Source organism: Lithobates pipiens, unplaced genomic scaffold (genome assembly GCF_037356315.1).
Source record: "Lithobates pipiens isolate NorthernLeopardFrog02 unplaced genomic scaffold, aLitPip1_a1.2 Scaffold_18, whole genome shotgun sequence".
Taxonomy (NCBI): Eukaryota; Metazoa; Chordata; class Amphibia; order Anura; family Ranidae; genus Lithobates; species Lithobates pipiens.
Window position 1 is genome coordinate 281,369,565 of NW_027507758.1, and position 10,810 is coordinate 281,380,374.

At 45.6% G+C, this 10,810-nt stretch overlaps 1 protein-coding gene across 1 annotated transcript in view; it reads right to left on the minus strand.

Annotated features, from left to right (window-relative positions):
• Positions 1-215: 215 nt before the first annotated feature.
• Positions 216-10,810, minus strand: part of LOC143987887 (uncharacterized) — a 44,752-nt gene continuing 34,157 nt past the window's right edge. The window contains exons 7-8 of the mRNA XM_077487044.1: positions 3,315-3,484; positions 216-2,115 (exon numbers count right to left, since the gene is read on the minus strand). Coding sequence (XP_077343170.1) covers positions 1,940-2,115; positions 3,315-3,484 — 346 coding nt within the window. The 3' untranslated portion in view covers positions 216-1,939. The remainder of the gene's footprint in view (positions 2,116-3,314; positions 3,485-10,810) is intronic.

The following is a 10,810-nucleotide window of genomic DNA, read 5'->3' on the forward strand; positions in this document are numbered from 1 at the left end:
AGCTCCCTTTTGCTGCCAATATGTATATTATGATACTGTGGGAGGAAACCAATGGAAACTTGGAGATCATGTAATGCCAACAAGACTCCTGCATGAGGCTGCCACTAGATGGCTAGACAAAAGCCGTTTCCAAAGTGGACTGTACTACATTTTCACTGTTTGGAATTGTAAAACATTAGCAAGAATACAAAATTCAAAAAAAGTACCAATACAAGTTTAGATTTATAAAGTAGGTATTTATTGCCCTGATTCATTCCAATACCTACATCCACATTTTCAAGATTGAGATGGACTATAGGCTATACACTACAATAAAAATATGTGGTCACCTCAACTAAAACCTGGAAATAAACTTTGTACAGAATAAAGCATGACAAATCAGATGTTTGCAAAGCAAAAACACATTTGTACACATTTTGCCAACAAGATATTTAACATTTTAAATGCAAAAGCAGTGTGCAAAAAGGTAACCCACAGAACCAATATGCTTTTGAATTCAACTTGGGAGGTAAAATCTAGTCGTGGTTACCGCCTATACAAATTGTAATCAGTCTGCTCTTCATATAATATGCATCCTAAACAGTCCTTATAATAAAAGAAAGATATAGAAAGATTAGTCCTTGCTGCATTCTCAAAGCTAGTTTATGGCATACGCCTGTAGGTACAGACCCCAAAACATACCTTAGTTTATGGGTGCTCAACCTGTGGCCCTCCTGCTGTTGCAGAACTACAAGTCCCATCATGCCTATACCTTTGGAGTCATACTTGAACTACAAGTCCCATGAGGCCGTCAGTTAAACAACAGCTAGGCCACAGGTTGAGCACCCATGACTACCATAAGTAAACCTAGGCTGGCAATGGAATCATTTGCTGTACTGGCTTTCCATAATGCCTTGCTTATGTTTTTTTTTATACTACAAAAACTTCCAAGATAGTGAATTTTCTTTTTATCTTCAATCTACTCTAAGAAAATGAGAGGCAGCAACAAGTTTATTCAATTTAGAAACTAGACGCTACAAAAGACATAACTGCTTTCAGGGGCAAGTCAATATTAAAGCTAAAGCTAGTCTACAGAGCTTCTATAAACTTTAGACAGCCCCAATGTATAGAAGGCCCCTTTCACACTGGGGTGGTGTGGGCATCGTGGTAAAGCGCTGCTATTTTTAGCCGCGCTTTAACGGCGGTATGCGGCCGCTAGCTGGGTGGTTTTAACCCCCACTAGCGGCTGAAGAGGGGCTTTGCAGGCGGTATAGCCGCGCTGTCCCATTGATTTCAATGGGTAGGAGCGGTGAATACACCGCTCCAGTGTGAAAGGGGCTGTTTTTTCAGGCGCTACTTTTAGTGTTGTGGTGCCTGAAAACCACCCCAGTGTGAAAGGAGCCTTAATCTCAAATGCTCTGCAGTGTCCTTTATATGTATAACAAATCAATAGTCTGAGGCTAGGTGTACACTGATGCAGTGCAGGAAAGTATTCTGAGCGTTTCACACCACATTCAAATTGCACTTCCCTTGCAATCTGCACCGGGCGTCAGTGAAATCCTAACAGGTGGCAAACGCAGTGCCTTTGCCAGTACTGGATCACATGGTACATAAACTACCATGCGATCTAGTTGCAATCCAGCGCAATTTAAACCAATGCCAAGGGAATGGTCTCAATTACGCTGCACTAAATTGCATGCCAATTAACAGGAATGTGGTGCAGTTCATGTGAACAGCCTAAAAAAAATAGTTCAACTTTGGCCTCAAGTTAAATGTAAAAAAAGAAATTAGGATAAATAGATTTGTGCCTGCTGCTTAGAATGCATCCTAAAATTCATGTATTTTACAGGTGTATAAATATGGAGGTAAAAGGTTACTAAGCAAACCTGCTAAAAAGTGCAGTTTTCTAAAAGAAATAAAAAAACTTTAAAAAAGTGTAAAAAAGTAAAAATGCTTCCCATTAAAAACCCACATAGGGTATACTGGTACTTTCATACATCTGGTATACATAGCTTGCATAAGCACATTCATAAACAAAACCCTTCATGGCTTCCATGTAGATCTGCTGACCAGAATGCAGATAGAGCCAGATTAATCTGCTTAAATGGGCTCCCACTGTATCTCCATGGAGTCTCTCTGGGAAAAAAAAAAAAAAAAAAAAAAAAAAAAAAGCAAAAACTGTAATTTACTCAATTTTTATAACTTGCCCAAATTGTAACATAGGGGTAAGCTGAACCACCCCCCAAACCCCCCCCCCCCGGTTTGGTTCACAGCAGAACATGCTAACAATTTGTTCGAACACCGTTAAAGTCTGAGACAAACATGGATCAAAAGTGCCAGTTTGAAAAAGGCTTGTATGCACGGTCATAAAAAGTGTTTTTTTGGGACCAGGGTCCTGCCCTAGGGGACATGTATCAATGCATAAAAAAAAAAAAAAAAAAAAAAAAAAAAAAGCAGTTTTCAGGAGCAGTGATTTTAAAGCTTAAAGTGTAATATTCTTTAAAATGTTGTACGGGGGGGGGGGGGGGGGGGGGTCTATAGTATGCCTGTAAAGTGACGCACGTTTCCCTATGTTTACAACAGTCCCTGCACAAAATGACATTTCTAAAAAGGAAAAAAAGTCATTAAAAATTACTTGCAGCTATAATGAATTGTCGGTCCTGGCAATGCACATAAAAGTCATTGATGGTATGGGATTCCCCCAGTCCATTACCAGGCCCTTTGGATCTGGTATGGATATTAAGGGTCCCCTCAAAATCCATACTAGACCCTTACCCCGAGCGGAAATGCAAAGTGTTACTAAACCCAGAACCCTGCATTTACTATATCTGGTCTCTGGCAGTACACCAAACATGGAAGTGCAATTAGTCTAGTAACTATAGACTGCCAAACAGTCAGCAGTATTTGGCAGTCTTGTGACTTCCAAAGAAGAAAAAAAATACACCCCATGTGCAGAGTGACTCCAAAGGCTCTGTTCCATCAGGAGATGGATTGGGGGACAGTGGAAGGGGAGGATCAGAGAAGACAGGATCAGACAGACTTCAGTGCAGAGGATTAACCCCCTTAAGTTTGTTAGTACAACAAAGCATGCTTCACTGCATATAGAGACTTTTTTACTGTTGTGGGTTTAGAAACACCAAGTGATAAAACATGGGGAAATGCACCATGTATTGGAGCAGTTTACTGCATTTTCCCCAGTGCAGATGCACACGTGTGCTCTGGAGCTATATTTAAGAAAGGGATCATTTGTTACCATTTTACAATATTCTATAACATCAGACTGGAGTAGGTGTCAAATATACATCCATACAATCCAACTTTTCCTGTAATATTACCTTCATAAATCTTTGTGTCATACTCCAGTAGATGGAAAAGGCTCTCTGGTAGGAGGCTGGTCAGCCACACATTCTCTTTTTGAAGGACCCAGTTGTTCACAAGTTGTTTCCGGAACAGGAAGCCTTTGATTTGTTCCAAGTAGAAAATCTCTCCAGTAGCCATGAACAACCTGGTGGATGGCAATTGCAACAAGAGACAGGTGACTGGTGACTAATCTCAACTGCCAACCACTGACCAAATCCACCCACTACCCATGTGTGTCAAAAACCCCAAGTGAGAAGAACACACCTAGTAGGTTTTGTTCAAAAGCAGTGAAAGGACCTAGGTCAGCAATTGTGAACCTTGGCACCCCAGATGTTTTGGAACTACATTTACCATAAAGCTCAACTACACTGCAGTGCATGAGCATCATGGGAAGTGATGTTAACATCTGGGGTGCCAAGGTTCACCACCGCCATAAATGTAAAACATTAGTATGCACCTGTAACCTTAAAGAAACCCTTATGCCCGACCATTCATTTCAACAATATTCCAATGCACATCAGCATTAGAGTACACCATTTTACAAAAGTATTTTATTGACATTACCTGTAAGCTTTCTTTGGATAGGTATCCAAAAGCCCAAGACTGCTGCCATCCTGAAGCAATGTCAGTCGCAGCAAATGCAAGATGTCACTCAAATTACATTAGTGTTCCCTCATAGCAGCTACATAAAAAAAGCGTTATGTAGAGATGTGAAAGGGGCAGAGAAGCTGGGCCAGCACAGTCATTTTGAAAACTCCAAGCGAAGAGCCATGACATGTAGGGAGGGGGCTGTGCTAGGGAACAAAGTAGTCCATTATCTACATTTTTTTGCAAGGTGCCTTTTGATTTTCCCTTCAGCAATGAAAGCAAAACACTTAAAATAAAAAAATTCTTTACCTGTAGTTAATGTTTGTGATGTGGCCCATTTACATTTTTTGTATGGGGAAGGGAATTGTTAAACATCTGTATTAGTTGTATTTCAGTGTATCAATTGTGCATCCTTGTGTACACCTTAAGCATAAGATAGTGTTAGACATACTGGGAATAGGCTCTTGCAGGTACAGAGTTAATGTTTGCCGCAGTTACCACAGGCACTAGTAGAACATTTATAAAAACCCCACACAATTTGATTTGGTCACATGTCAATTAACCACATTCCCCAAACTGCAGCTATTGACTTTTTTGCAGAGAAAGCATATAAAAAAACAATTTGCACACTGGTTAGAGACCAAGACTTTTGTACCTACATTGTCATAGGCATCTGTAGCCTTGTATAATAGTTTTAAAACCTCAGATACCGTTACCCCTGATAAGTGAGCAAGATTCCCAGAACAGGCTATTGACATTCCTATAAACTCTAGACCGGGTCAGCAACCCATAGATCACAGCCAGGCGACTGGTACAGTGATGGAACAAAGTATTTGATCCCCTGCCAATTTTGTACATTTGCCCACTGAAAATAAAAAAGGGGTCTATAATTTTAATGGTAGGTTTATTTTGACAGGGAGAGAAAAGTATCCAGGAAAAAAAAAAAAAAAATTCAAGTTAGGCTTACCGGTAACTTGTTTTCCAGTAGACTTTCAGGATAGCCACGAGAGATCATGGCTCCACCTCCCAAAGGAAACACCTCCATCAGAGCTTTAGGGAAGTCTCCACGCAGCCTTCCTCAGTTGTCTGTAGAGACTCTCCAACCCCGACTGCAAGACATAATCGACAGTTATAGTATTACAGCAAATCACATACACCACAGGGCAGGTTATTGCTGTCCTGAAAGTCTACTGGAAAACAAGTTACCGGTAAGTCCAACTTGAATTTTCCAAAACGACTTTCAGGACAGCCACCTGAGAGGATTACCGAGACTTACTCCATTCAGGGTGGGACAACAGCCTGTAAGACTTTCCTTCCAAAAGCCTGATCCCCAGCTGACAAAAGATCTAGCCTATAATGGTAGGCAAATGTCGTTAGACTTGACCAGGTAGCAGCCTTACATATCTGTTCGGGGGCGGCCCCAGCTTTCTCTGCCCAACTCACTGCTGTAGCCCTTGTGGAATGAGCCCGCACGTTCACTGGACTCCTCTGACCAACACAGGAATATGCTTCCGAAATTGTCATTCTCAGCCATCTGGCTATGGTTCCCTTGGATGCCTGTTTTCCCTTTTTAGTGCCAGAAAATGAAACAAAGGGCATCCAACTGTCTTAAGTGAGAGAAGAACGGCTCCCTGATTGCTAATGCCTGCAACTCACTGACTCTGCTAGCTGAAGTAATGGCCAAAAAAAAAAAAAAAAAAAAAAAGTTTTCAAAGTAATCCATTTCAGGGAGACTGAAACAATAGGTTCAAATGGACCCTTGGTCAGGGTCTACAGGACAGTAGATAGTTTTTTTTTTTTAGAGCTGATACTAATGGGTCTGATGCCAACAGCTTCTCCAGAAAGACCAACGTGGCCATCTGCACCTTTAGGGTGCCGATTGCCAACTTATCATCAGCATCTTCCTGTAGGAATTCCAGAACTGAAGCAATTAGTCTCGGTGACCTAGCTGAAGTCATGCACCAGGAGTTAAACACCTTCCAATATTTAAAATATATTGCCCTGGCTTTTTTCCTACTGGACAGCAAGTTAGCAACCAGCCTGTCTGAGAAACCCTTCAAGAGCTGTTTTTCAGAAACCAAGCCGTGAGCCTTAGTCTAAGTCTTGGACTAGAGGGCCCTGCTGTAGAAGATCTTGTCTCAGAGGGAGATGCCAGAATGGTCTTTGTTGCATCTGAAGAAGGGCTGAGAACCATGATAGTTTGGGCCAAAAGGGGTGATCAGAATTACCCCTGCATCTTCTTCCCAGGGAAAGGCATAGACTAACTGAAAATTCCAGCTCTGTGCTAAGGCGTCCACACCCAATGACCTCTCGTGCCTGTTCAGAGAAAAACAGAGGGACCTGGGCATTTTCCTGAGTGGCAAAGAGATCTACCTCTGGCTGACCCCATCTTTCTCCAATCAGTCTGAAGATTTCTGGATTCAAATGCCACTCTGCCTCTAGAAAGTGGTTCCTGCTGAGAAAATCTGCCTTAGTTCAGGGACCCTTTTAGGTGGATTGCTGATGAGGACTGAGTAAACCGCTCTGCCCAGCCCAGGATACATTTTGCTAGAACCTGCAGTGTCCTGCTTCTGGTTCCTCTGTCTGTTCACATGCCACCACCGTGGCATTGTCTGACAGGATCTGGGAGGTGTTTCTTTTGAACCACATCTGTGAAGGCCCACATTGCCTTCAGCTCTCTCCAATTTGAGGACCTCTGTGCCTCTATGGAAGATGAGCACTGGACCCACATGGGCCCCCCAACCCCAGGCGCCGGTTGTCAGCTGCACCTGGACCGGGAAGGACCATAACAGACCTTCCGAAAGCAACTCTGGGTTTCTCCACCACAGACCCCTTCTTACCGAGGTGGGGATCCTCACCAGATCGTCCAGAGAACTCAGACGATGGTCCCAAACCTCCAGAAGGAAAGCTTGAAGAGGCCTGAAGTGATGCTTTGCCCATTGGACCGCCGGAATGGAGGAAGTCAATGTCCCTAAAACCGACATCACCTCCCTGATGGGTTGGGGCTGGTTGCATTGTAACTGTGCTACCCCCTGAACCAGCTTCTCCCTCTTCTTCTGGCAGGAAGATCTTTTGGTCTAAGGAACTGATCCGAAACCCCAGGAATGTCACTTCCTGAGCAGGCACCAGGTTTGACTTTTGAAGATTTATGACCCAACCCAACGTCCTTAAGTGGAAGCAGGCTCCGTCGAGGTCTTTTTGCAACCCCTCCCTGGTCGGGGCAAAAACAATTCGTCCAGATACGAGATCACTGAGATTCCCTCCATGTGAAGGGGAGCTAACACTTCTGCCATAATTTTGGTGAATACCCTTGGGGATGACAGACCAAAGGGGAAGGCCCTGAATTGTAGTTTAACACCCCTGCTCCCTTCCCTTAGTGCCAACTTCAGAAATCTGAGACCTGCTCCAAATCGGGACATGAAGGTACGCATCCTGGGGACAGGAGGTCTTACTGAAAAGAATCCATCCGAAACCTCTTGTACCGTACTGACCTGTTCAGACCCTTGAGGTTTAAAATTAGAATGAACTTTCCTGAAGGTTTCCTGACTAGGAACACATGAGTGTAAAAGCCCTGACCCAACTCCTCTGCTGGGACCAGCCAAACAACCCCTTGAAACATCAGGTCCTGAATTAGGGCCTTCATAGCAAGGGCCTTGACTGGGTCCCTGGGAACATTGGTGACTAGGAATCTTTGAAGGGGGGGGGGGGGTACTCTAAACTCGATTTTGTAACCCTGGGAAACCATCCTCAAGACAAATTGATTTTGAGTTATGGTCTCCCACTGAGGTAGAAACTCCCGAAGTCCCCCCTACTCTGACCAAAGAGTCATTGTGGCTTGGAGGATTGAGGAGGACTCCCCTTTAACCTTGGGCTTCTGCACCCAAGATTTCCTCCTGTTTTGCATCCTAACCTCTGCTTGACCCCTAGGTCCCCGAAAAAAAAAAAGCTTACGCGCCAGCTTTTTCTTTATGGGAAAGGACTTCTTCCTATCCGCTGTTCGGTCCAAAATCGAGTCTAGCTCTGAACCAAACAAATCCCCCGAAAAAGGCAAGCCACAGCTTATTTTTTGAGGCCGCGTCCCCTGGCCAAGTCTTCAGCCACAAGGCCCGTCTAACCGAATTGGTCAGGGCGGCTGACCTGGCTGACATATGGACAGATTTTGCTGAGGCATCAGCAATATAGGCAATAGCCATTTACAGAGTAGCAAAGGAATCCAGGATGCAAAAATCACCCAGGTGCAACTAAGGGAGAAACCACCATTCCCAGTGCCCTCGCAAGCCAACACCCCCCAGAACCTTCCACCATTGCACACCTAGCAAGGGAGGGGGGGGGGGGGTGAGGGGGTAAAGAAAGTGTGAACACCTCCCCCCCCCCCCCCCCCCCCACACAGGAGCATAGGATCCAGCACATCAGAGCCCTGCTCCTACCTTCACCTTGCTGGTGCCTTGCCCCCTTGTCCATATCGCTATCCATCGCTTGGAACACACTGCTGCTGGTCCCGGATTTGAAAGCGCCGCTGCGCCCGATTGGAAATAAGGCGCCAGTTGGTCCTCTTCTTCCTGCGTTCCAAATGACGCCGGAAGTCCCGCCCCCCCATTCCCCAAGGACGCGGCCGAGCCCTCTCGGCCGCCCGAGACGAGCGACCGCGTGTGCTGCATGTGGGAGATTTACAAAAATAAATAAAGCGGCTGCCACTCTGACAAGGGGACAGAGGAACCCCCGGCGTACTGGCTCTGAGCATGGGAGGAGAGAAAGCCCATGCTGCCATCCACATTAGGAGGAAAATGGGAGGACCAGCTTCTGAAAAAAGAAAATTCAGGTTAGAGCCCCACGACCTCCAGGACCAGCCCAGGGATCATGGCCCCCACCGGAGGTGTTCCTCCATGTTGGAGGAAACAAACCGAGGAAGGCTGCGGAGACTTCCCTAAAAAGCTCTGATGGAGGAGGAGTTTCCTTTGGGAGGTGGAGCCATGATCTCAGGTGGCTGTCCTGAAAGTTGTTTTGGAAAAAATTTTTAAAGTTAGATTTGCAATTTAATGAGTGAAATAAGCATTTGACACCTTCGCAAGACACAACTTCGTACTTGGCGGCAAAACCCTTGTTGGCAGTCAGAGGTCAGAGTTCTTGTAGCTTGCACACATCTCAGGAGGGATTTTGTCCCACTCTGCAGATACTCTCCAAGTCAAGGTGGAGGCTGATGTTTGGCACTGGAACCTTCAGCTCCCTTCACTTATTTTCTATGGGATTAAGGGCTGGAGACTGGCTAGGCCACTGCAGGACCTTAATGTGCTTCTTGAGCCACTCTGTTGCAATTTGTGCGTTTCGGGACATTTGCATGCTGGAATACCCATCCACAACCCATTTTCAAAGCTCTGGCTTAACACATCTTGGATGAGAACCTCCTTCCCCAACACCCCTCCCTGCTGCTCTCAGCAGATTCAGTACATCAACAAGCAGTATAACAGAAGAGGGGTGGGTGCTGTGTCGGTCGATTAATTACAGAGAAAAGGATTTTACGATGAGTACAAAAATCCCATTTTCTCTTATATTCACCGACCGACACAACTCCTCTCTAAATAAATGGGATGTCCCCAAGCAGTGCCAAACGAGGGGTGAAAAAAAAAAAAAAAAACCCCGCATTAACACACTTCCTCCACCATGGCAAGTGGGAACTAGTGAAACCAACCCCCCCCCCCCCCCCCCAAAAAAAAAAAAAAAAAAATTGCAACTACACAGCCGCAAAACTGCGGCCAAAAACAGGCATCAGCCGATGCACTGACATCTACCTTGTAGAACTTGGTAAACGTATGGACAGACGACCAGGTCACCTCCTTACACACCTGAGCGACTGACGCTTGGTGTCGGAAGGCCCAAGGCGTCCGATTACTCTTGTAGAGTGGGCCGTGACTGGAAAGGGGGGCACCTGCCCCTTCAAGGTGTAGGCTTGAACTACAATCTGTCTGATCCACCTGGAAATAGTAGCCAACGAGACTGCCATGCCCTTTGAACCAGCCACCGAAACAAACTGAGTCTGACTTCTGAGAGGGAGCTGTGGCAGACAAGTACACCTTCAGAGCCCTAACAGAGCATGAAGGGCCACCTCCTTGGGGTGCTTCGGCTTAGGACACAACGATGGCAATACAATGTCCTCATTGATATGAAAAGTTGAAACCACCTTCTGTAGAAAGGACGGTTGTGAACGCAACACCACCTTATCTCTGTGGATGACCAGATAAGGAGACTTGCAGGACAAGGCCGCCAATTCCGAGACCCTCCTGGCCAAAGTGATGGCCACTAGAAAAACCTGTGAAAGGGTCAACAAGGAAATCTCCCTGAGATTCTCAAACAGCGGCTTCTGAAGTGCCGACAACCCCAGGTTAAAATCCCATGGAGGAAACACTGGAGGAACTACATGCTGCACCCCCTGAACAAAAAAGGTACTCAATGAGTGAGACGCAATGGGTTGCTGGAAAAAGACAGCCAGAGCTGAAATTTGCCCCTTGGTGCTCAATGCCAACTTCTGGTCTACACTTTGAAGAAACAGCAGGATCCTGGATATAGAAGAGGAGCGGATGCCACCCTATCTCCTCACACATGGAGATATAGGCCTTCCAAGTACGATGGTATATCTTTATCTTCCTTGAAGATTTCCACACCCTCAACATAGTTGGAATCACCAAGTCCAACAGACCCCGGTTCCTCAACACCTGGCTTTCAACAGCCATGCCGTTAAAGCCAGCGAAAGTAAAGCAGGGTGAAAGATTGGACCTTGAAGTAAGAGGTCCTCCCCTAGTGGCAGCCACCAGGGAATTTCTGCTACCAGATGCACCAGGTCTGCGTACCAGGGCCGCTGAGGCCAATCTGGGGCCACCAGGATCACTGG